The sequence below is a fragment of the Toxorhynchites rutilus genome, chromosome 3 (assembly GCF_029784135.1).
Source record: "Toxorhynchites rutilus septentrionalis strain SRP chromosome 3, ASM2978413v1, whole genome shotgun sequence".
NCBI classification, from domain to species: Eukaryota; Metazoa; Arthropoda; class Insecta; order Diptera; family Culicidae; genus Toxorhynchites; species Toxorhynchites rutilus.
The window spans coordinates 169989940-170017934 of NC_073746.1; the positions used below are offsets into that span (position 1 = coordinate 169989940).

General features: G+C 36.4%; 1 protein-coding gene across 20 annotated transcripts in view; it reads right to left on the reverse strand.

Moving 5' to 3' along the window:
• Window positions 1-320: 320 nt before the first annotated feature.
• The window catches only part of LOC129779208 (nuclear receptor coactivator 1), a 530617-nt gene continuing 502942 nt past the window's right edge, over window positions 321-27995 (reverse strand). For 19 of the 20 annotated variants that reach the window (XM_055786539.1, XM_055786538.1, XM_055786537.1 and 16 more), the window contains one exon: window positions 321-27320. In XM_055786539.1, coding sequence (XP_055642514.1) covers window positions 27246-27320 — 75 coding nt within the window. In that variant the 3' untranslated portion in view covers window positions 321-27245. The remainder of the gene's footprint in view (window positions 27321-27995) is intronic. The other variant, XR_008743593.1, reaches the window with a different exon arrangement.

Below are 27995 nucleotides of genomic sequence, written 5' to 3' on the forward strand. Positions count from 1 at the left end.
TGGACGGCGAGGGATCGAGTGCCTTTCTCAAGGCAAGAGGGCGGAGGTGGTAGCGCTGAAGTAGAGTAGAGTACAGTTTTCAAAGGGCCTTTCTCAAGGCTAGAGACGAATGAACTGCAAAAGTTTAAAGTCTCTATAATACAATACCTTCCTTCCTTCCGATACCTCACCTTTTGGTCATGCTTTTGATTACCTTCTCGATGTCGATTCGGCACATTCAGCTTGATTCTGCTTTCAGCAAACTGGTTAGAAGCCTAGAAAATTTTGCAAGGAATGTGAGATAAAACACCAAACCAGACTGATAATTCATTCATGGTACGATTTATTTCATCTTTATGAATCAAATATATAATAGTTCAATATTAATTACAATGTGTTGTTTTTTTTTGTTTTCTGGTTCACCTTTAAATACAATCCAATAATATCGGTATGATGAAGTTCATATTAATTATAAGTATAATAATGTATATATATACTTACACTTCTAGCACTATTTCTGTGTACCATCATCCATTTCATTTTTGTAACTTTACTTCTGTTATTTTTTGATCCAATCAGATGTTGTTTTCTTGTCTATTTTAAATATAATTTCGTTACTAACAATAAATTTTTGTTTCTGGTATGTGTGTATGAATGAGTGTGAGTGTGTGTGTGTGCTTTATGTGGTCTAGTATTGAATCACTTGTTGTACAAACCCAGCTCATGCTTCGCTGAGGAAAACACAAAGCGGATTTCATCTTAAATTATGACAAAAATCTTGGTAACAAATTTCTCGAGTTTCACATTTCATCCTCCGTCTCTGCGTGTGTATGTCTGTTTGTGTTTGTCTGTTGACTGTTTGTATGTACAGAAACATTACAATAATTTCTACTGTAGTACACAGCCCACCATTTCGCATCATCCTGGCCACCCTATGGCGGGATCCGGAATCCGGTAATTGGCGCAATTATCCCTCGTATACAAAAGAGCTTCAAAGCGATTCGACCCTCCCTTATTACCGCCCCCCCCCCCCTTCCGCACAACATTAAACACGCGCGCACTCGAATAAGCTGATGAAGTCGATTCTGATTCTCATTATTTACACCAAAAAGTTGGGAAAATTTTGATTTACTTAGCCTCTAGTTAAAATGTCAAATTACGATTAATTTTGATTAGATAAAAAATCTATTCGGTATTTTGAAAAAAATTGCACTTGGATTTGATTACACTTTTAACAGTTTCTTTTCGAATGTACACATCGAAATAATAACACATTTTTTACAGACTTTTTGTTCACACATCATCATTTGTTTCTCCGTCCAAAACTCCGGAAACCTGGACCTCACCACGAAACATAGCCGAATGGTAGTTATGCTTTGATAAGAGCGTTTTGTTTTGATTTAACATAATTTTTTAGGCAACAATCACCGTGCATTTTCAATGTCCAATCGTTGATTTATTTTGGTTTGGTTAGCCAATTGGTTAATTTACAATTTGTCCTAATTATTTTATGTTCCTAACTCTAGAGCCAATATGGAATTTTTACTTGTTTTTTGTTTCTAGAAAACATCAATTCATCAGATTATTCCGCTCTCGGATCCCTAATAGGGTGACCAGAAAATCCCTTATTCTCCCATAGTCTTTGTAAGTGTGTATTTACATTCGCCTTCCATTCCCAATCGTGGTCAACATTTTACCCTCCTCTTGGATACCGTTCTTCACACAGTTTTAGAACATTAATTACATTTCCACATTCATACGAGAGAGAGAGTGAGTAAATATCTAGGGGTGATTTGAACTGAAAGTTTGTATCTTCCATTTTCACATTGAACATTAAGAGTGTTATCTAATGAATTTCGTGGGAATGGGAGTTAGTGGGGGGGGGAAGGATGTTACCATTATTTCCTTGATCGAGGCCACCAATTCGGTACCAATCGTAAGTTTGCATTTCTGCTCTGATGATTTGTTCGTTTTTTTCTCTGTGTACTATTTTGAAAAATAATGTAATGATTTGAAAATTTGTACGTTTGATTCAGAATAACCACTCATGTGCAAGGATCGATGCATATTTTTGTTGTGGGCAGTGGTCTTTTTACGTTTTCTCGTCGCCATGTTTGGATCCAAACGGATAGAAAAACAAAACGTTGCCAGTGTTCGATCACACGTGTGCCAGATCACTGGCAACCCTTTTTTACTCTTCTTGGCTGATTCACTAAAATCTCTATTAGTTTTACGGTTTTGTTGGCTGTCGTTTGCATAGGATTTGAACTTCATAACAATACGTATTTCTATGTAAGATTTGTTTCTGTTTCTTCTCTACTGATCTCTTGCTGCTAAGCTGTTAAGGTTGTGTTGATTTTTTTTGTTTGTGATTCTTTACAAAACTGACAAAAGTTAACCGTTATATAATCTGCTCTCTTATTATCGATTGATGCAGCGCTATAATAAGCTTGCACTCCTATCTTCTAGATGTACGCAATAGAAAAATAGAATCTCGTTTGCTTTTTGTTTGTTTTTCATCCCATCCGATTTTGAAACTGTTTCGTCTTCCCAATTTTTGTTCTGTTTATATTACACTTAAATTGTTTGTTGATCCAGGCTGAATTCTATCTCATCTGTGATTAGTACTCATTTTTCCCTAACATGATTCCTTATTTGCCTGTGTTTAATTCTGTGATTCATCTTTTTTGCTTACTCTCTATCTAGGTATGGTTTTTTTTGTTGTTAATGGTGTTTGTATATATGAAGATTTTTGTTTTTCGTTTCACTTTCGTTCACTTGCTCAAGCGACAAACTGTTTTCACGGTTTTTTTTCTGTGAAGTTTTCTGTACATTTCATAACCGAAAATCGAAAAATCAAAATAGAAACGTTGGTCGCGATTTGTTTGGAGAAAGAATCTTCGCTCACTACATTTATCAAATCATAAATGTAACAAAATGACTTGACCGACTGACTTGTTGTAATTCAATAGGGTCACATATCAGAAATTGTTGGATTCCGTGGATTTTTTCATGCGAAGATTTTTGCAAATAATTAAGAAATAAACAACTAGAGAATTGATGCGGTCGCAGTTCGGGAATTAATGATATCCAAAATACGGATCAGCTATGTCAGACGCCCAGAGTTCAGATTGAGTATACATTGGTGTTTATGTTGTGGAAATACCCGGATTATTTTATTTTTGATTTTCAGAAATTTTGAATAATTTGTATAATAATTCTATATTGAATAGCTAATATGGGTATCAAAAGAAAGGGCTTGATTAGTAGAATGCAGTTATTTATGAAAAATGCAAATCCAAGATGGCGGCCACTGCATAATGGCGGATTGCATATTTTCTCAGAACTCCATCAATATGGGTATCAAATGAAAGGGCTTGACTAGTAGAAATTCAAAATGGCTGCCACCGCAAGATGGAGCCATATATTTTTTTTTCACAACCCCATTAACATGGGTATCAAATGAAGGGCTTGACTAGTAGAATACAGTTATTTATGAAAAATGCCCAAAAATGTATCAAAAGAAAGTTCTTGACTAGTAGAACACAGCAGATAATGAAAAATCCAATTTTAAGATGGTCGCAGTCCCCAAACAACTAATTAATTTTTGAATGGTTTCATTCAGCTTAACCTGTTTTTATGTATGTTTGAATGTTTGTTGGGTTGTCCCACATTAATAGAAAATTGACCCCGTTCCTGTTGAATGGTTGATCTGAAATTTGGAACATACATTCAATTCTACTGTCAAAACTGCGTGTTCCATGGTCTTGAAAAATTCAATTTGACCGCCGCAAAAAAATGGCTGAATGACTTGATTTGGGATACACTACACTATGAACAACATAAACTCGAAAAGGTCTCCGCCACAAAATGGTCGACTATGTATTTTTTGCAATCCTCTCAATATTGGTATCAAATGAAATGATTTGACTAATAGAATACAGTACAGGTCGGACTCGATAATATACAGACTCAATTATATGTGATTCGATTATATACAATTATGGACTCGATTATATTCAGTTTGGAAAACAAATATTTTTTTTTTATATATTTCAAATATGGCTTATTTCATGAAGAAATGTAACCTTTCAACGTTAAGGCGAAGTTTAAGTGGCTATCACATGTTCAGTGGGGTAAAAATCGTGATTTTTGAAGATTTTGCGTGAATTTTCACCAGGAATTGTTTATATCGATATTGCAGCCAAATTAAGAAAGATAGAAGTTGTGCGTCAATAAACAAATAGTGGAGCGGTTAAAGAACTTTATTTTAATTGATAGAAACATTCTAGTTTAATATAATTTTTTAGGATAAAATTAATCATAACACATTAAAAATTATCAACTTTTAAGTGTTTCACTTCCACTTCCAAACCCTTCCAAAATGTAATTAAAATTCACTAATTTAGTTGTTCCACTACTATATCCTGTACTGAATTTTCTCATATTTCAAATGAAAGTATCAGAATCGTCTTCCGTAGCGTACTTTTGAATGTAGAGCCAGTTTGAAGCAACAGAGTCAGTAACAAAAAAAAAGTTCTGTAACTCTGTCATTGTTGAAATTTGAACATATGCGTAGGAGGATTTTTTCCATAAAATATGATCGTCTATCACCTCCTGAGAGAATCTGGATAAATTGATGTTTTTCATGTGAGAAAGGTGTTTTCTGACTTTAAGGGGATGACTCAAAAATCAAATTTCTCTTTTATTTTCAAAAAACGAAATATACATGCAAAAAAAAACAAATAAAGAAAAAAAAATGATTTGACTCGATTATCCGGAGGATTCGTTTATCCGGAGTGAAAAAAAAATCAATGCTCCGGATAATCGAGTTCGACCTGTATTAGGTGTTGTTGTTTTAATGAAGCACTATTGAACTTTACTTTTTTAAACGCTTATTTACCATGACGATGTAATCGGAAGCTCCTGATCAGGCAAGTTACAAAAAATAAGTTAGAGGCAAAACATGAATGATAGCAATGCGTAGGTGTATTCTGTTCCAAAGAAAAATTATTTGAACTCGACAACTTCTGCTTCTCTGGAACAGGCAAAATACGTATCGGACGAACTGGTTTCTGTATTATTCTGAGGTTCCACTGTTTGTATAATATGTCACATTGTGGTAGGTACATCCAAACTAGCGTTTGCAGAAAATATAAGAGGCTGTTCACATACCACGTGGACAACTTTAGGGAGGGTAGGGGTTACAAAAATGGAAACGTGTAAACGTAAAATATTTTTTAAAGTAAAACATTCATGTTAATGGTTAAAATTGAATGAGATCTGCTCCGTAATTACAAGATTTTTTAAACTTTACGTTCGCCCTGAGAACTATGATATAAAAATAAAAATTCATCAACAAAAAGACTGAGATGCCTGAGACTGCTGCCCAGTCGAACATCCATAATTTTCCATATGACAACTTATTCCCTGATACCAATTTATTCCAATCTGTAATAGAGGACCATGAATTCCGTCGGGTAAACATAAACAAGAATGTTGGAATTTTTGTAGTATTCAAAATCACAAAATCACTTCGTTTCCATTTTTCGAGAGCTCCCAAGGTTTCCCAAAAATTTAAATGAACCACAAATTCTTCCATTGGTGCACGGGCCGTATCTCTGGAGATCTGTTTCTAGCAATGATGTTTTCTTTATTGATATCTGATAATTTTTGTAATACGCTTCTAGTGGGTTGTCTGGAAAGTACATGCTACTGATGGCAATTAAATTGAGCCATTTGTCAAGATTTGATGCTCAGTACTCGACATATCAATTAGTAGATTCGTTACAGATGTCTAAAACCGCTCATGAGCACCTGGTGAAGCATGGGCACGAAAAACGTTACAATGTATGGACTACATATTAACTCATATTTTATTTATTTCGTATCGTCTTCGACTTTAAAAGTAGTACAGAGTTAACTATCTCATTTGTCTTATTCTATTTCTAAATGTATTTTTTGCAATGTTGAAGTCAAAAACGTCTGTCACTTCGTTGAATAGCCTACTGCTGGTGATCAGAGGCTCGAAATAGGCGTACTGAGTACGATGAGCAGGAACCCACAAGAGGACTCGATTCCGGAGATTTCGCACAGGTGCATGGAAGTTCAAATTCTCTAGCAAGTAGCAACAATCCAGACGGCCGGTGATCAGATCGAATATAAACAGCCTGCGCGAATTTATCCGCCGCTTGGCTAACGTCTCTAAATCGATCAATTTACATCGATCCTCATATGCCGGTAATATTACGGGAGACGTGGAGCCGATCTGGCGTGGAAGTAACATCCATACTTCTCACGCTCAAGATCACGAGTTCAATTCTCACTCCCGACATTCTTCCAAAATGGAAGGTGTAAAAGTGACGAACCAGCCAGAAACGTTGAAAGTCACTATAATACAGAAAAAAAAAAAAATTACGGGATTGGTCCAGGGCAGTGTTGCTAATGGTCACCATCGTATGACTGTTCATGGAGACGTATGTGCTGTGTCATTAATGAACATCATAAAATGAACAGTCAAGCAACCGTTGAACTAAAAATGTCATATGACATTTCGGCTTTTTTTCGTCCTATACATTAGATATCCATCGCCCTGTAATTAAACAACAGTGTTCACGGGGAACGCTCACCGCTGAAAACGTTCATTCAACACATTCGCACTTGATAGGGGAGAGTTCAACGGTTGCTTTGATATAGCAATCCGTCTGAATACCATCCATCGTGTATAGATGTGTGAGTGAGCAGGTGGATGTATATGTGCAGCTACGCTTGAATGCAGAATAAAGGGAGAAAAAGAATGCACACCACTGCAGTTTTAATGTCAAATTACATTAAAACTACAGTCATATTAGCCGGAATTGAGGGATGGTTATGAGCACGAATGGTAGAATGGAAATAGCATATTTTCATCGCTCTTCTGGGTACGGTCGACAGAAAGAGAAAACATAAAAAAGGATCAATTGATAGTCGTGTTTGCGGCCGTGCGTTTATTTCTGATGTGACTGTTAGAACCGAGCAATGCATTCTTGGTTACATTCGCAATACATATTGAGCCGTAACTCTTGAGCAAGGGCAGTATATGATGGTTGAGAGAAATGTCGACCGTTTACAACACTGGTCCAGGGTAAGCGGCGCAATGCATATTTTATGAAAGTTTTCTGGACGTTTTCGATTCGAGTAATTTGCTCTCTGTGGTATGGTGCCCAAACTTGTACTGTATATTCTAATGTGCTTCTAACTAGAGAACAAAATAGGGTCTTCAAAGCGTTGAATTTCGCTTTGGAGTCTATCAGTATGCCTAGGTCTCGAATTTTCTCAAAGCGTTCCAGGTTGCTTGTACCCATTGTGTAAGCGAAATCGATTAGAGAGCGTTGACGAGTGAAAGACATGACTTTACACTTCGAAGTGTTCACTTGCATGCCATTTGAAGAGCACCAATCTAGTAGTGAGTTTAGATCCTCCTGTAGCACACAGCAGTCCAGCGACGAGGACACGGTACGATAGATCTTAAGGTCGTCTGCATACATCAGGCAATCGCAGCGAAGAAGACTGCAGATGTCGTTGACAAAAATGTTGAAAATGAGTGGTCCTAAGTGGCTGCCCTGTGGCACTCCAAAGGGGATGTTGAATGTACCAGACATGGCACCATTGAACTTAACGAACCCCTCGCGACTTGTTAAGTAAGAGTGCGTCCATTTAGTGATCCAATCCGGCAGGCCTATGGAACTTTGTCGAAGGCTTTGGCAAAATCTATATAGACTGTGTCGACCTGTTTCCGTTTCTCGAGCTTCCCAATCAGTCCATGCACAAACGTCATCAGGTTTGTAGTAGTTGAGCGACTTTTCATAAACCCGTGCTGTCTATCTGATATAACATGTCGAACGGAGCGGTTAATGACGTCATGTACCATTTTCTCTAGAACCTTACCTAGACAATTCAATATTGAGATCGGGCGATAGTTGGCAACATTGTGGATATTTCCGCTTTTGTGGATTGGTGAAATCGATGCGATCTTCCATGCCTTCGGGAACACTCCATCAGATAACGACTTATTGAAGAGAATCGACACGGGGAGCGACAACGATGTGGCGCATTGTTTTAACACCAATGGTGGTAGGCGATCAGGCCCTGCGCCTTTCGATATATCTACAGATGAAGGCGCCGTCTGAACGTCACTAGGTGACAATGCAAGGCGAGGGAGATGAAGGGTGTGAGAAGAGTTTAGTTCGCTTTCAACGATGGATGGTTAATTAGTGTAAACGCTGCTGAAAAAGTCAGCGAAAAGGTTCGCAGACTCTTTCTGGACTGATGAAGGTCCAGAAAGATGACGGATCGCGCTTAAAATTTCTTTCCAAACGGTTGATGTGGTTGCGAAATGCAGCGTTCTTCAATTCATTGTAGGTTCTTTCCGCGCTCTGGAGAGCTAGCTTGTTTTCTGCAGAACGATTCTTGAAGTAACGTTTGCGAATTTTTCGAAGTCTGTTGCGATTCGTTCCTAATTCCTTACACCACCAGTGGCATTTGTGGTGCTTTTGCGATTTTTTCTTCTTGAGCGGTACCTTGTCATCTATTTGAGCATTAACGACTTCGTAGAAACGGGAAACAGCAGTGTTTACTGGGCAGTCAGACAGAAGGAGTACCCAGTCCACATTAGCCAAAGCTTCGTCCAACAGCGCAGGATCACATCTTTTGAAGTCGTAATAAAAGGCGATATTCACGATCGGATTTGACATATCGAATACCAAACGAGATCAAATATTGTCCAAGGTTGCAACATTTGCACAACCCGATAGGGTTTGAAGGAACGCATCTCAATCTACGATTCGTTTCATAAACGCAACGAAATTTCATGGCTTGACTTAAATGACACTAAAGTTTCCAGTGGAACTTTACCCTTCTCAACATGGGTATTACTTGCGTCATTTTTGTTAGCAGTACCTAGTTGAAATTTCTATGCCGAATGACACGCCTTCAATGTATTCTGTAGTGGCAAGCCCCTGAATATGCGTGACCTTAGTGCAAGTGCAGTGCAAGAAATTTCTTCGACGAAAAACACCCCGACTAGAACGGGAATCGAACTCAAACCCTCGGCATGATAATGGGTGACGCTAACCACTCGGCCACGGGAGCATAAAAATACACATTTGAAGCGAATTGTGAAGGGCAAATCATTAACAATAATGTTGAGTTGAAACAACATATTGGGCAAGTGAATATAACTCCAAAGAAGGTTTTCTGGGTCTGGTGTGGCCGGAAGAAAATCTGTATTATGAGCTTCAACCAAGCAACTAGTCTCGATGAATTTCAACAAGTATGAGTTGAAAAATGAAAAATAACAACAACAAAAAGTTCGACTCTCCAATACATGTATATCATTTGTATAATATATATGCTAGAGCCAATATGAACGAGCGAAACAGGAGACACATTCAAATGAAAGCATATGAAAACTTTTCGTATAGTTTGCCAAATACACGGCCCAGACAGAGAAAGATATATTCTCGTTCATGTTCTCCTTTATCTTCTAAGAAAACACTTTCCAACTTCATGTTATGATGAGGTGTAATATTATCACGATTCTATATAACAGCACTGGCAGCTATATGGATAGCGTGGTCGTGTGAAATAGCTTTGCATTCCAGCCGGCCTTAGATCCCCATTGACGCCGTATGGACTTTTTTTTGGCACAATCCCAAATGAAATGAGAAAAGAAAACAGAAAGAGATGTCTGCTCGCATACATACAAACCATTTTTAAGCTTTTAAAATAGCTCATTCTTTGCGCATTTGACCCTCCAGCACACGAAATGGCATCATTTCTGCCAAAGATGAAATGTTTTCAGCCAACGCTAGTTTGGGTGTAGGGGGAGGGAAGGCTCTCGTTGGTTTAGTGATCATTCGTTCGAAGTTACATCTATATCATTTCCAATAGACAAAATATATGTCCTTTCCAATCAGTCCACATAGATGTTGCGCTCGCTCTTCCTTCGTCACAACACCCACTTTCCGTTTGAGAAATTGTTGAGAAAACATCGTTTGACGGCGAATCATGTCAACGTCTCTCAAGAATCAATGTACCCCTAATAAGTTGCAGAAAGAGGTAATATTACGTGGATCGCACTTGATCGAAGAAATTATAAAAAGAATGTATTTGATCGCAGTATTTTAGAAACGCTTCGAAGTAATATTTAGTTCTGAGATGAACTGGATTTTGTTTACTGAAAAGAAAATCCCTCGTGTTGTGCGTGATGTGTGATGACTGTAACTATTTTCTGAACCGCTCTGCTGCTTTCTTTGGCTTCGGTGTTTTTAACTTCTGTGCAACGGACTTCGATGGTTTAGTTGGATTAGTTAGTGCAGTAACGGGAGCCTTGTTCTTGTTGCTTACCGTCATCACAGTAGAAACTTTGAGTTTTTCGACAGCGGCTGCTGTTTTTTTTCCGGTTGTAGCGGAAGATTATTTGCCAACAGTGATGACATTTTTCGGTTTCTTCTTGGCGGCTATCTACTCGCTCGACGCTCGACGCACGCCAATATTCGATGTCGACTCGATTACCACCAAACAGACTACCACCAATCGTCTCTAGCCCTGGAAAGGACCAATGTGGACAACTTCAATCCAAACTCGTTCTCCAACTGCCTTGACAAAGACAATTCATTGTCGCTTCTCAGCTGACCGTGTCCGCTTTCAACAACATCAAACGAAGCTCTGTCGAGTCGATTACCGAGCTGGCATTTGGCTGAGTTTCTTGATGTTATTTCTCATCGTTAGCCATTATAAGGTAATAAAGGGATTGGCTCAGGACTACTTCTCACGTTAGCATGGCACAAAATTATTCAAACTGAAGCGTAAATATCCTCCACGAAAGTATGTCTAGATTACATACCAGAGGAAGAAAGCGTGTTGACATAGCGAAGACGTCCACATCCAACTTGCGGATAAATATTAACAAAGGTCAAATATTGTTTTCAGACAACTTTTACATAATCCACCAATATTGTTTTCGAATTTGAAGACGCACATAATTGAAACATACAAACTATAACAAGTGCCAATGTCGCATTATATGAGCTTCATAAGAAGTAGTACCATCCGAAATATAGATGATTTTTCTACACATTCTAAATTTAAATATAGATACTTATTCCATCAAACTCTATTTAAAAATCCTACTAATTATGAACGAGAAGAGGGTCACCCATATCTGGGTGACGGGGCCCCCAATTTTCCCCCTTTTTACCTAAAATAGCTTTAAAAAAATCATATCTACGCATAGTTTTCCCATGTTCCAAAATTAGCAACTGAGAAAAACGCAATCAAAGTTTTCTCGCATATTTGTCTACCAAAAGCTTTAAGCATTTCAGTTTAGCAATACACCGGGTTTTTTATAAGCACTATACTATTGTTTGATGAAATGTGATGAGATCCCCTCACTGAATCAATCAAGCTTGATTACGGGTTTAAAAATTCATGTTATGCCTAGAATATCAACATGGGACAATTGAGCTTGATGTTGTTTTTTTTTTGACGTAGGATTACGTCTTTCGGGAACATATTGGGGTACAAATTGAAAACCGAAAATCGATTGCATCGTGAAAATTGTCCAATTTCAAACGCTTATTACTCAGTCATTTCATGATGGATTGATGAAATTTTTGCGTCAATTGATTTCGGTACTCCATAACAACTTTTTTATTGAAGAAAATAATATACGTCATGAAACTAACTATCAAACAATTGAAAAATCTCATCGCCTATCCTAACGGAAATACCCACCAAAACCAAAACATTCTGATTGGTCGAAATTGACAACACATGCGGCGGGTCCCTAACAGAGACATCAAAACCAAGCTGCCTGGGGGAAATCGACATTGCAAATATATGCAAGTCGGGGGTTGCTTCGTGAAATTTCATATCAATGACCGATCGTTTATTGTGAACAATTTAGCACCAAGTGTAAGTGTAAAATTGTATATGGAAGTAGTTGTGTTAAAAATGACTTCATATATGAAACGATTTATTTTAATTTACTAAAATCAAAAACCAAGGTGCGTTCCCGCTCGAAAACAAGTCGTTTGGTTTAAGCTGTCTGTTTTGTTGTGTTCATTTTCACTCAAGGAAAGTTTATACGGCGAGAAAAATTGGAACAATGAATAAATATTAGAAAAAAGTGATTTCCCATATCCTCTATATATAATATTAGGTGTTGTTATTCCAATTAAAATTCGAATTGGGTTGAATAAACACTCAGAAATTAAAAATTATAAAAGAACATTACCTTTTCCATTCCAAATATGTTTTCTCTATATTAAAGTAACATGTTTTTACTGATGAGAAAAAATTATGATTGTGTTCGGTATTGGATTGGTAATTATCTTATATTACATTGGTGAGTTTTTTTTCTTTATTTCATCCATACATAACACAGGAGGTATCTCGTCTAGGATCGCAGAGGGCGGTTTTCATCATATCTCGTTCCACTTCGGTAAAAGATAATCTGATACGCACCATCTAACGACTATTTACCATCCTTCTGCCATCATCACTCGGTGAACACTGGTGGAGTTAACGTACAATACCCAACAACCAAACAAAACGGCCCTTTTCTGGCCCACCAACTCATTATTAAAGAGTTTAAAGATGTAAATCTTCAAACATATCCAAAATCAACAGATAGTCTAACGGAATCCTACGTCAGCTATGCGGTCGTGTCTTGGACACAACCCTCCTGTGACTTTTTTTAAAGTTGGGAATAAACTATATATCTTTTTGTGTTTTTCCGTAAGATTATGCATAAAAACAACGTTTTGTGAAGAAAAGTGAAAATCGTCAGTATAACATTATAGCCAATGAGCTAGTCTTTTTTGAAAAAAATGTTACATTTGCGAAAAAAAAATGGATTTTGTTTTCGTAATTATTGATTGTATTTGATTTCTATTGTTTAAATATTATACGACATAGGGCGCTATATTATTTTTTTTTTTTGAAAGCTGATGTTTTTTTTGCATAACATATCCAAAAATCAGAGATTTTCTTCGTTTTTGAGTTATGAATTTTCAAAGTTAACATATTCTCAGACTTCATTCAATATTTCTATGCTACTAGACTGCCATGCGTCATGATTTATAGCGATTGTAACATGGTTAAATTATCAACACTTATTATGATTTCAAATCCTCGACTATTATGTTATACGTAGAGACTTGAATAAATTTCGTACTTTAGTACCTCATAAATTAATTAAATTGAATTTCGGTACGTCTTTCTCGGACTTTAAGAACTCCAGATCGATACCCATTCGGAATAAAATTAGTTTTGTTATATTCTTCATTAAACTATTTGCGCAAACAAAACATGTTAACTTTGAAAAAAACATAAATTAAAAGCGAAAAAACACCTCTCTGATTTTTGAATATGTTATGTAAAAAAAACCTCAGCTTTCAAAAAAAGATATAAAAAACTATAGCGTCCGCTTTCGTTAACCAAGTAGGGTAGAGCGGGGCTAGTTGGTCATTTTCGAATAAATTTGGTTATAACTTTGTAGTACGAAGTTTTGCGTTAGAATGTTATGTACCACAATGAAGCTTACCTTTTACCCTTTCAACGAAAAATGACCAGAGAATCAATTATTTCAATTTTTTCTTTTATTTAACGTCTTTATATTTCAGAATAAATTGACCAACCAACGCTACACACGGGGTGAATTGACCAATAGGCATGTTATTTTTGAGCAAATAATAAGCGTTCTTCCATTAGAAGTTTCCTTCATTATAAATTAATTAATTAAATCAAAACAGAAACAGTTGAACAATATCATGTAGCATGTAAAAAACAAATTAATGAAAATTTCAAATATCATCGTTGAAAATTAGTCAGACAATCTTTTCTAGCGATTTCGTCTGTCTTCCACTTTGTGGCGAACCAGAGATGCCAGGTTTGAAGAATGTCTTCATTTTAAAGACATTTGATTTTGTGATGACATTTTGAAAACATTATGTGAACATTATATGTGAATACATTTCAGTATGATAGCGTACGTGGATTTTAAAAAGATATTATTTCCATGACATTCTAACTATTGGCCGAAAATATCGTCGAAAAATAGGGCTTTAATCTCAGCGAACGACGCGGTCTGAATACATATTGTCTCTAGTAAACATTAGTTCATTTGCGCTCGAAAATTCGAATGATTGTGACATTGAATTTCTATTATTTTGGCCCTACTATGCAATATATTAACCTAGATCTTTCAAACGACCAATTCACAAATCGAAGGTTTTCCGGATACATACCGTTTTCTACAATTAGTTTCATGGATATGGTTTGAGTTACAACCAAAATTTCAAAGCTGAAATAAACAAATAGAGTTATCACAGTTTCGTTTTTGTGTGAAGAACTTTCCTTCGATATTATGGTGAAGACATTTTCTCGTACCATGTCAAAACTTTTGAAAAAAAAATCACCTGGCATCCCTGCGACGCACAACCGCTTTCATTCTTGCTTGCATTTGTTTTGATGACATTTGTACCGTTCACCCTAAAGTATATAGAAATCGCCTCCAGATATGGATACCTTCTCTCTACGCTGTTCAGAAATCTCATTTCAAAAATACACTGGGTTTAGCAGTAAAACATATGCTTTCTATATTTGTTTATAGCTTGCGTAATGAAACGCGGCATACCTGAAAATGTTATATGCGTTGCTCTTAAACGAGCAATTTGTGTGACCAACTAGCCACTCTCTATATGAAAAAGAATATTCATGAAAACATAATAAAAATTATTTTAAAAGCAATTTCCATTAACACTTAAAGCTAATACGTACAATAAACCTTTGTTTTACGTTTGAGCCGATTTTTTTCGTGGTTATCAACCAGAAATGGTTATTTTCATGGTTATTTCTAATGCGCAAACCGTGAATGATTTCGGCAAAATCGGAACCATGTCCATATTTTTTAACCTGCTTAATAAAAAGTTTTTCCAATTTGCTTATTTTTTTGTATCAGCTAGGGTAAATGATCTTGGTTTGTCCAGTCGAAAATATGATCATGGTTTGCCCACTTTTTTGAATGCTCTAATTCAGCGCTCCTGTGTCAAATAAGGCCTTCGAATGTTTCGAAACATATGAATGAAATTGCCTTTTACATGATTTATAGTAGTTTGATAGTATATTTTTACGAAATCACATGTTTTAAAGGATTATAAAATACACCTTCTATTTGTGTCAATGCGCCCCTCATTCGAGCTAACTTTTAATCGATCACCAGATGATTATTTGGCACGTATTCAGACCTTTTCTGGATTACCATACATATAAATATTGTAAACATCATGCTTGCTCACCATTTGTATCGGATTTACATAGCTAAACCATTAAATTAACGCATTTTGATGAACTCAATTCTGATCATGAGTTGTCCAATTCAATAATGTTGTTTTGTCCATATGATTTCTATGGCAACCGCTTGGCGCGCTGCAGTTTGTTTATGTTTGTTTATGGTGTGCTTCGCGCATAGCAGAAGTATGGTTTTTCTGTGTTGATTGTGTTGAGGTGAACACTTCTAAAATGCCCAAGAAAAGGCAATATTCTGAAGAAAGCCTAAATTATGAATGAATCAATATGATGACAGTAAACTCAAGCAATGATAAATACAACATCTAATTGTGAATTCGAATGTTTTCATTCAAAAATGGAGATTTCTGAAACCGGACAAACCATGATCATTTTTTTTGGGCAAACCATGATCAGAGGTGGTCAAACCATGATCATAATTCTTCTTTAAGGAAAATCGTTAAAAAACATAAAAATTTGAATAATTTCAACACCTTATGGTAGTATTAGCAACTAGAGACTTGGGGCTTTTCAACAAACCCAAACTCGTATCAATTATGTGTGAAGAAAAATCGATTTGCATTTACTAGTTGCGTAAAATCACCCCAAATTGGACAAACTAAGATCATTTACCCTATTCACTTTTTTCATCCATAGATCGCTAATTTTTTGTACGCTCAGATTCCAAGATATCGTCACTGACCAACATACCCCTATGACCAACAATCCCCGTCCTACCCTAATCTATAAAAATGAATGCAATCAATAATTACGGAGGGGGGTCTTCGTAGCCACATTGGTTGCGCGTTCGCTTAGTAAGCGATCGATCGTGAGTTCAAAACTCAGGACCCTCATTGACCATCTTTGTGTTGTTACAGAATAGCTACGTCCACGCAACAATCATCAGCGATGGAGATCGATCCACGGTCGAAATAAGATCGATTCATCCATACAACTGCTCTGCTCTGCAAGACACATCGGGCTGCTGTTCTATAAATAACTCAACAATGATCATTCAACTGTCTCCGCTGTCCGGTGGTCCAACTGGATAATGGAACAGAAAGCATACAACTCTTACGCCTAAATGGCTACTGTGTGAATTTACCATATGTAATGGTATAGAAGGAATACTGGCGAATGGCAACTGTGTAATGTGCTAGTTATAGATATATGATAACCATGTGACATGTACACGATTCAAATTTGGCTCTGTTACAGCTAAAATGCTAATGAGCCTTAAATAAATAAATGGGATAAAAAAAAATAATTACGAAAACAAAATCCCTTTTTTTCGCATATGTAATAATTTTCCAGAAGACTAGCGCATTGACTCCAATTTGGTATTTCGATCATCTGAATCGGTCCAGTAGTAAAAAGTAGAAGAGTCTGAGCCTAAAGGAACGAACGGAAGCTTGACGTAGGACTTTGAGGAAATTTCGTAACTGTTCAGAAATCCGTAAATTTAACCTTATCTTCTTCTTCTTCTTCTTCAATGGCACTAACGTTCCTAGAGGAATTTCGCCGTCTCAACGTAGTATTACTTGCGTCATTTTTATTAGTACTTAGTTAAGATTTCTATGCCAAATAACACGCCTTGAATTCATTCTGAGTGGCAAGCTCTAGTATACGCGTGATCACAGTGCAAGTTGGAGGAAATTTCTTTGACGAAAAATTCCCCCGACCAGAACGGGAATCGAACCCGAACACCCGGCATGTTAGTTATGACGCTAACCACTCGGCCACGGGTGCACAATTTAACCTTATTCAATACTCCAAATGGGGGCTTTAGAAAAACCATTTGTTATATGAATTGAATAGAACTTCAAACGGATTGTAAAAATTGTAGTGGCGGAAGGAACCCGGAATCATTAATTATTGATTCCGATTGATTATTCGATTTTCAAAAGTAAACTGTTGAAAAAATCAAATAGATAGATTTTAGACACAATTGTTTATATTTTCTGATGGAACTCAACCTACATTTCATTAAATATCATATTTGATAGTAGTTCAATCAGAGAAATACTCCCTTAACGACAATTTACAATTTTTACAAACATTCCGGTAATAAAATCACGGTAACACATACACACAATAGGCCAAACAATGAATTGAAAACAACAAAAGAAAACATTTTTTTCAATTTGATCCTCCGCTAGAAATTTTTTTGTCTATCCCATTCATGAATTATCTCAGCGTCCTCCGGATTTTTTCTCTGATAAACAGAAAGTATATCAGTATATGTTATGCAACACATAAATAAAAACATACATGAAATTAAAAATTTTAAGCTCTTTCGAGAAGCAAATTTAATTGTAATATTAACTGAATACACAATTCAGCTGCGCATCATTCGTTCTCAAACCGTTCGTTCGCAATCAATTCATTCAGAATCAGTTCGCATGGCGAGCGACCTTTTTTTAAGAACGACCGTTCGTTTAATCTTTTTGGCGAACTAGTTCTTTCGTACCGTTCTGAACGGTTTGCCTGTCTCTACCATGGAGGCTAACGCCCGAATTGTATGCAAACATGTTGTTTGTTGCTCCTCCTCCACAGCGCAAGCAGCCAGTATAATCTAAAAAACATGCCTACTTAATTGGATAAATTGTTTACATGTTTTACTATCTTCACTGTTTGTGTTATAATCAGAAAAAATGCTGAATGAATTTCTCTCTAATGGTATATAGTATTACATATATCGCAATAACGGTTTTGTTTAATATGCACCTGAAATCTCTCAATTTTTTGTTACATTTTTCGTAGAGTGATCCCCCTATATAGAAATCAAAGACGTAGTCCTACGTAAAAAAATATAGTCGTAGCTATTTAAGGCAAGTACCTTCATCGCATTGGACCCCTCATTCTTTGTGTGGACACCGACTGGACAACATCGTTGCTGGACGAGCTGGACGGCGAGGGATCGAGTGCCTTTCTCAAGGCAAGAGGGCGGAGGTGGTAGCGCTGGAGTAGAGTAATAGAGTAGAGTAGAATTTTCAAAGGGCCTTTCTCAAGGCTAGAGACGAATGAACTGCAAAAGTTTAAAGTCTCTATAATACAATACCTTCCTTCCTGCATTGGACACGCGTTCGGATCACTGTTCGGATTGCAAGTATATGGAGGCATCTCCGGAATACGTGGTATTGATTTTGTCCACGTATTGCACCAGTAATCCGTTGGATACCTTCTCTCTACGCAGAATTCATTGTCGATGAAATTAGTCGAGATGAAGACACAAAGAATGCCACCAGAAGATTGGTTGTAAAAAATGTTGTCGGAACGGAAGTCGATTGTCGTCCACGTTACTTTCCCACAAGTCTAGTGTCTTCCATCCAATTGATGCAGATGGAAGTCGGCTAGCAAAACATGTGGTGTCCCAATCTGATGCAATTCCGTTTTTGGAACTGATAGACGTTTTAGATCGGTCTTCCCAAACCGAAATCATTTGAACGGTGAATATTCACGGTCACTTCTCCAAAGATATGTCGTATCGTAGTTTACTACACAGTGTATTTGAACAAAACATGACTATTAAAGCTCAAATTAGGAGCCTGAGGCGGATGAAAACTTCAGTAGATAACTTGTGGATAAAATTAATTACTGATGAATGACTAATAAAAAAATTGAGGAACAGCAAATACTACTCAAATATATAAATATTACTCCCTAACTCGATATCCAAGGGGACCATCGAGTTAGGGAGGTATCGAGATACAGAACATTTTTTTTAAGTTTTTTTTATGTCATAAATTGCAAATATATTATATTAGGGTAAGTGTCCCAATTATGGTATGAAAATCAATTTTAGATTCATCCCCTTAAATTCATAAAACACCCTTCTCGCATAAACTCTTTTTTTTCCAGAATCTCTCAGAAAGTGATAGACAGTTATATTTGACGATAAAAATCCTTCTACGCATATGTTCGAATTTCAACGATGACAGAGTTATACTGCCCATGTTTGTATAGGAGACGTAAACGACAAAATGAACAAAATCGACTTTTTCGCTGTTTCGCATTCTACACAATGTAATACGTTTGCTCAACATGCAAACGAACATTTTTTGTTCGAAAACATTTGAGCAATTTTGGAAAATCGTTTCCGAAAAATCACTGTTTGTCCGCATAACAGACGTAGTTTCATACAGCTTTCATATATCGTTCGGAAATCAACAATTGTCAGCATTATGTGCTATAAGCTAAATCTACATATGAATCACATGCTTTGTAGAGTCCAAACATGTCTGTCACGATAGTGTCTTATTACTTAGTGTTTCCTAATAGATGAATATAAGAAACCATTGAAACGCTGCTCATATAATTACTATTTTCTGTACACGATGAACAAATAGAAGCAATTGTCTTTTTTAATGTTATAATTACCTAAACTTTTGCATTTAAATTTTCAAGTAGATAATGAAACAATCAGATCAGTAGTAAAATTAATATAATATTGGTTCTTAGCATAATAACTCCTCGGATTCAACATTGAATTATTCCACATACTCAGCATTTACCCATACCGTTGGAGTAAGTCACTCCACCATCTTTATGCGATTGATCGTGATATTGATAAATCATGTTGCTAAAATTACCAACTTTGCAGATTGCCTTTACAAATTCAATTAATTGAAAAACTATTTTTATCATATCCCAGAGTATTCTTCAGAAAAAAGTAATATCATAGACTCGCAAGACTTTTCCAGACAGTTCACTAAATTTCTTCCAACCCTTTTTGATTTTATCCGATAACAACTGAAACTACCGAATGAGACGTTTTGACTATTATCGGAATTGTCAATACTAACGCTACAAACAGAACAACCTGGTGATTACGTCTAGCTATGCGGACAAATGTTCATTGAAACGATTGATTGTCCGCATAAATAGACACAAGCGTTTTCCAAAAAAAAAAAATATGTTATAATCCACAAAATCACCTAGGCCCTCTTTTTGCCGCTAATATCCTTCAACTGGACAGATCATTTCATCGGAAATTTGCTTGTAAGCCAAAAACAACAAAAAAACGTTTTCCCAACACTAATGGTGTTGTCGATTACGTCTCCTATGCAATCATGGGCAGTGTAAAACTTTTTTTTGTTGTTTCGGACTCTGTTGCCTCAAACTGGCTCTACATTGAAAAGTACGCTACGCGTGCCGATTCTGTTGCTTACATTTGAAAGATGAGAAAATTTTGTACGGGATTTAGTAGTGGAACATCTAAATTAGTGGATTTGAATAACATTTTGGAAGTAGAAAATTTAAAAGTTAGTAATTTTTAATGTGTGATTATTATTTTAATCCCAACAATTCATACTAAACTTGATTGTTTCTAATAATCGAATCATATATAATCGAGTCCGAACTGTATAAGGAACGAGATTAACGAAGAAAATATTGATTAAATATGTTATTCAAACTAAATTGTAGCGATCACGAAGAAAGTATAAATAGTTTCACAGGTACATTTTCAGTTGATTTCAATATTCCGGACATATTCTTCAGCTTTGATTGAACGTTCGAAGGTGTAATTTCGACACAATCATCTAAACCTTCCTGAATATTCTCCAACTCGATAGGATTACTATCTTCAGCGTTTTACTCAGCTTTTTCAACACATTTCAGTATATCGATATCTGGCATCAGATCACAGCAAATCACGTTTTGGTCTTTTTCGCACTAATCATTCTTCTTCAGAGGCTTTAAACTTTGTAGTTCATTCGCCTCTAGCACTAATCATTAAAGGACGTTGAACAAATAAACGGTATTGTACTGTCGACATCAGCAAGCTCAGACTTACCCAGGCTTTCCTGAAGCAATTTTAAATAGTCTCAATTGCATCCAATACCGGTATATCTGAAGGGTCCTAGAGTGCATTTAAATACAGTAAGAATGCTGAATAACATGAAGGTTAAAAAGGACAAATATACCGTCGAATCATCCATTTCTTGCAGTCTTCGTTTAACTAATCGAACTAATTAATCGAAAATGGCGATAGTACCGGTACAGGTTCTTGATTATGTCGAAGTCCAGCTGCTGAGCTACGGAAGTAAAGATTTGTGTAAAAATTGTAAACATATCGATTTGAGCTTTGGTCGGAGAGATTTTGGGTGCGCTGACCACATGAACGTCTTTGAGAAGAAATAGAAAGTATGATACAATTACCATTACACATGATTGCAGAATTAATACCTTTAAATGTACGCGAAAATCAATCGAGTTAGGGAGATGAAAATCCGTGGAAAAATGAATCAAAACCCATCGAGTAAGACAGGGATCGAGTTATGGAAAGAAGAATGCTTGTAAAATCAAAGGAGCCATGAAATTAATCGAGTTAGAGAAAATATCGAGTTACAGAACATCGAGTAAGGGAGAGTTGACTGTATATATGGCACAGATAGTTGAAAGAAAGGTAGCTGCAAAAAAAATATAAAGGGAGGTGGAACGTAAGAACAATACTTTTAATATTACAACAATAATATATTTCGCCATCTTTTTTGCATAAAACACAAAATAAAACTAACCTCAACATGTAAATGTATAATGTAATAATAATAGTAGTAGTAATAATAATAATAATTAAATTAAATTAATATGTATAATGTATTTATAAGTAATATAATAAAATGAAGAGCGGGAAACTTCTAAATAGTGTGTTAATTAAAATAAACAGCATGTAATCTATATATATCAATAGCGTTCTTTCTTCTTCGTCATATTTTAATATTTGTATTTGTTTAGCTTACCGCCATCGGCGGTCAAATCAATTTAAATTACAATTAATGCATTGATTCGACTATTTCTGGATGGAGACAGAGTATTTACTAGATTATGTCTAAAACAGAACGAAAAAAGGCTGGAGGGTGAAGAAGTGTTTCCATCAATATATCTCAACCGATTTCGTACCGAAGCTCTCCGTGTTTCGAGGAGTGCACCCTTTCCAACGTTTTGCCAGCTCATATGGTTGACTCAATCCGAATAAATAATCTATGGATATAAATAGGACATACATCGGAGAAATAAAAAACGGTACAACAGATAAAATGCTTTTGTTGAATTGTTGCTCAATCATAATAACTGGATGAACTATAACCAATGGATAACATGTGACAAAAATATCAACTGACAAAAAATGAAAAGTTTTCCCAGACCAGTCGAAATCGGTGAGAGTATTGTTCGATTATTTATCGATTTGGGAGCGGATCAGACAGATTGGGCGTGGGCCAGAATTTTTTCATCGCTAAAACAAATATATGAAAATCGAAATTATCAAAACTGGGATCGATGGAAGGGAGGATTTGAACCCGTGACGTCTGAGATAGCAGGATAGTTTTGTTTCATCAGTTGTTCCGGCAATGACACAACGGGGCTATACACGATAAGTTTCCGTGGCATCGAAAATTCTTCAGCAGCTCAACTCTGTCTGATTATAAAATGTCATCCAGTCGAACCAACCTCAAGTTTTTACAGTTCACATACAAAACAAAATTTTACAGTTTAGATACAAAATATACAACTTTCTGTGCAGACACACTCCTCACTCGATTTTGTTGGACTTGATCGGAAGTGAAGAATCCGCATCCTTCATTACGCATGGATAATAGGATTGTGTCACATTTACCCGAAACCCACTCACCCGGAAGACAGTTACCCGAATGTAACATTCACCCGAAAGCGACAGCTACCCGAATGTAACAATTACCCGAATGTAACATCTACCCGAATGCGACACTCACCCGAAAGAAGGATATATTCGAAAAATACACAAATGTAACACTTGAGCGCACGGAATATCAACATTGTAAACAAAACAAAGTTTTCGTCCGTTGTGGTTGCAAGCGATCTAATTTTCAAGGCAACCGAAATAAGAATTTCTCCAGCAAAAACTGTACATTCCGTTAGTTGCCAGTATCTCAGTCATTCGGTAGATAGTTCCGGTTTGCCTGCGTGAAAATGTATGTAAAATATAATGAATATAATGAGTGTAAAGTGCAATATAATGCAAAAGTTGCTCTGGGGGGAAGACGGACCAATTTCGACGGGGTAAAAGCGCCACACGTTGTGATATTGAATGATTTTCATATCAACTGAAATACCATATTTTTGCTCGTCTCTTTACACACAAATGCCTCGAAAGTACATAAGGAAGTCGTCGTGGATGCAATGGACGATGGGAAAGCTGAATATGGCTAAAGCGGCAGTAGATAACGGCATGTCCATCAGGACAACATCAGTCAGTTCTGGAATTCCTAGAACCACCAACAAATCAAAGGCAATAAATCACCGACGATGAAGCTCGGATCCATTGATCCAGTTTTTACCACTTTACTGGCTGAACGAAACAACATATTTAGCCTTATTCTGTATTCCGACGGATTTTCATTTCGTTCGAAACCGTTGTTTCGTTCGAGTTATAATTTCGCAATCGCTATTTCGAACGTTTCGCCCATTTAATGTTCGAAGGCAAACAGATCGAACGAAATGCAAAAACAACTCGAACGGAATACAGAATGGAATTTTATCAAGTCGTTCGAAATATTTCGAATCGATCGAAATACAGAATAGGGGAGATTGACTCGGAACTAGAAATTCGGGGTCCTACTTCGGGGTCATTCAGTTTCCAATTATTTTCCTGTATTTCATCGTTACTTAGAATATTTCTTAAGATCTGTCATATGTTATTTTTAATTCTAGCGTCCTTTGTATGCTGGCAATCCAGTAGTAAGTGACTTACAGAAATGTGGGTCTCATTGCAAGAGCATTGAGGGTTTTCTTTCCTTTGAAGTAGATAAGTATGAGTGACTTTGGTGTGGCCAATTCGAAGACGGGTGAGAAGCCGTCTTTCCTTACTGTTATTTCTGTCATGCCATGGAAGACTGTTGTTTTCAATTCTTTGTAGAAAAGTTGTTCTACTTTTTCTCCAGGCTATGTCCCAACTTTGGCGGATCTGCTGTTTTACCCAAAGTTTCGCATCAGAGGAATGGGCATATTAGGGGGTTCTTGGGTACTACGCCTACCGGCTAATTTGTCGGCGGCAGTATTTCCGGTATGACCGGGAACCCAAGAGAGGGTGCTATTTTTATTAGAAGCTGCTTCTTCTATTTGAGTGATCCAGACACTTTGGTTCTGAAGTCTGTGTTAGGGAACACATTTCAGTGAGAACAAACATCCCCCTACTTTCATGTATTTCCAATACCGATTTCCCGATGGCTGTGTTGGGGAAACCGTAAATCGGATCAATCAAAACAGGGCACATAGAGCGTTTGGATAACGCTTAACATTTTACAGTTATTCAATTGTTTATCTAATGAAAAATGACATTTCATTAATTGCGATAGATACGTAGAAATATTCCCTATCAATTGATGCAAACATCTTTCCAATCCAGTAAGAAATGTTCGAGTTATAAGCATTCGCAATCTTTCATTTTTTCCTCCATGTTCTGTGTTTAGGTTTTCGTTTTACCCCTAATATATTCCGGTTAGACGTAGTACCACGTCAAAACTATTTTACAAAAAACCGGACGACTTGCAGATCAGTTCTTAGATAGAGTTATGGTAAGACATGACCACACCTTTGGGTGGATTAAATCAGGTTTTCGTATCCTTAAACCCTTGAATTAACAATCAAATGACCGTAGATGAAGAAAGCAATGATTTTCTATACTATTTTGTACACATTCATTCTTTGTTTTTGAGAGGCTTTAAACTGTGCAGTTCATTCGCCTCTATTGTACACAACACAGTAGAAAATCATGAAAAACAAAAATTGGTCAATTTCATTCCGAAGCTATGTTTTGAAAATCTTCGCTAAAAATTTTCCAAATTAACGCTTAAGGATTTCTTTTAACAAAACTATCCATAGCGTTTCGTGGTCTTAGCACCAGTACTGGTTTTGAAATAATTGGGTATTAAGGTAACAGAATAATACTGAAAAATTCACTTTTTTCTGAAAATCGTGATCAATTTGCCCCCGGTTTACGGTACCATTTTTGTTCTTATCTATTCTTTTCACATTTTCAATTTAAGTTTTTATGTTAAAATTACCTGCTTTATTTTCAGAATATTCCATTATCCATGCTTATTTCTGAATGATCTCTTGGTCTTAAAGAGCATTACGGAAAGGAAAGAAAACGGCATGTCAATTGTGACTACACTAATTTCTAAAAATGACACAGCGAAATCTTCAACATCTTTTTCGAATTTCCTCATGACTATTTCTCATGTAAACTTCGTAACTTCGTAACAGGAGATTCGACAAAACTGATTCTTCCTTCTTCATTCGGGTAAACATTCCATTCGGATAAATGTTGTATTCGGGTATTTGTCGCATTCGCGTAAATGTCCATTCGGGTATTTGTTACACAGTAAATGTGCTTCGGGTAAACGTGTTTCGGGCGAATGGGACACAACCGGATAATAGTCAAATAGTATTAAGGTTCAATAGCCAAATTGATGCTCTGCGTGCAAATGTTGTTGCTAAGCGCCGTTTGGCTTTGCCATTCGAAAAACAAAAACATAAGATGTACAAAATTTACAATAATTTAGCTTCAACTTTAAACATGTCTCTCTGATAAATAGCGTTTGTGGGAATAAGAGGTACCTACGTAGTTTCACTTTTCACCTTTAAAACTATCACCTATAATCATTGATTTACCCTTTCTTCCTCTTTTTCTCATCTTTCGGGCTGGGGGCCCCTGATCCTGAATTCGACCCTTCCTCTTTCCCTGCCTAGCCTAGCCTTGAATTCCATTTCTCTCCCAGCAGATTACCGATCGGAGTCGCGATCTCCCAAAAAGAAATAATTATCACAGCACACGTTCCTTCTCGGTTCTCCTCGGTTCGTAGAATTCTTCTCAAACACGCAGCTAAGGTCACTCACACTCACGACGCACGACGTTTTAAGACTGTTCGCTATTTGCACACAAATTAACACAGACGGCGAGGGGTCAGGCGATGGCTATTAGAGTGCTCATTTGTTTGTTTGTTTGTTTGTTTGTTTGTTTGTTTGTTAATAATATATGTTCTCTAGGAGGAAACATCTATGAACAATCATGATTTTTTTTTTAATCGTGCTCTTATTGCTGGATAACTTCCAGCCGCTAAAGCCCATGCTTTCCTTTTTTTCTCTGAGTGTTTCTCGCTTTACTACTATTTAACTTGTTTCACTTCTGATTTTAATAATAAATGCGAAACCATTGTTTGTGAGTTTTTTTTTGTTTCTTTTAGATTTTCTTTTTCGTAACAGTGTTCGTTTTTGTCGTTTTTTGCTCGCTCGCTCGCAAGTCTCTTTGGGTACGAGAAGTGGCCGAGTCCTCATCTCGTACGTGTTTTCCGTCTGTCCTTTTTGTTCGACCAATTCGACCGATTCCGCGATTTGTCACCCGATTCCCGCGCTCTTATTGTTTGCTGTTCTTGTGTCTCGTTTTGTTTTTTTGGTTACTTTAGATACACCTTTAAGTTTAACACTTTTGTTTAGTTATTTGTTTGAACTAACGTTAGAGGTATTTCTATTTGCCTTACTTTGTTTTCTGCTTTTTTTTAATATTTATATTTCTGTTTACGTTTCTAAGCTTGTATCTGTATATACGTACCTAAATTATATACTTGGTTTACACTTTACAATAACTAATATTTACAACGCAATAACCATCACTTTTGTGTGTGTGTTCTCTTCCTATATTCACATACATCACATTCACATGACATCCCATCTCTAATTTCTTGTGTGTTAATACCAAATTAGTGAATAACGTTTTTTTGTTGTTTTTTTATGTTTGATTTTTTTGCCAAAAACTCATTGAACCGAATTGCGCTAACTTGCGCGCCCCACTTGTGTAATATAATAATAATTTTGTTTAGTAATTTTAGATTGAAGAAAAGAAGAACAAAAAAACAAAAACAGCTCAACTCTGGAAAGCCTAACACAACTTTATCACTTTAATCCGACAGAAGTTTTTGCAGAAGGAGGGATGAATTTTTCGGGTCACCGACTCGTATTGCCTCCGAAGTATTCTGAAAATGAGTGAAGGAAGAGAGAATAGAGCTTAGTACACTTGATAACACAGTTCATACACTATTTACTGATGATAGGAGGTGCTTAGATGGATAATATTTCTGATATTTGATGAATACTGGCGAGAAATCAAAACAATGAAACAAGAAAGGTGAAGCGATTGGAAAATGATTGAATGACGAAAGTATGTGATTCTCTCGAGAAGTGTAAAAAAACCTGGAATGAAGGAAATAAATCATTTGTATATCTTTCATCATTTGCCAATACACTATAATAGGGAGATTTTGCGCCAACTCGTCTGCTGGCTTGGCTGGACCCTCTCAGAGTAGATCAAATTTGTGGATGTGAAAATATTATGTCTTATTAAGCATATATTTGCATACACAATTTCTCTAAAATTAGCCAAGATTCGGAAACTGTTTTGTTTTTAAATATGCTCATTTTGCGAGAAATGGATGACTCATATGAAAGTACATTGTCTCACTTAAATAAAATTTAGTCATTTTAAAAATGGCCGCTCCTAGGAAATCAAATTTTAGTTTCTGATTATTTGTTCACGGTTGGAAGGAATTCAATTGTGATTATTTAAATAATTTTTCAAGAAAATTCACAAAGTTCGGACGATTTCCTAAAATACACTCTTATTAGGGGCTGTCCACATACCACGTGGGCAG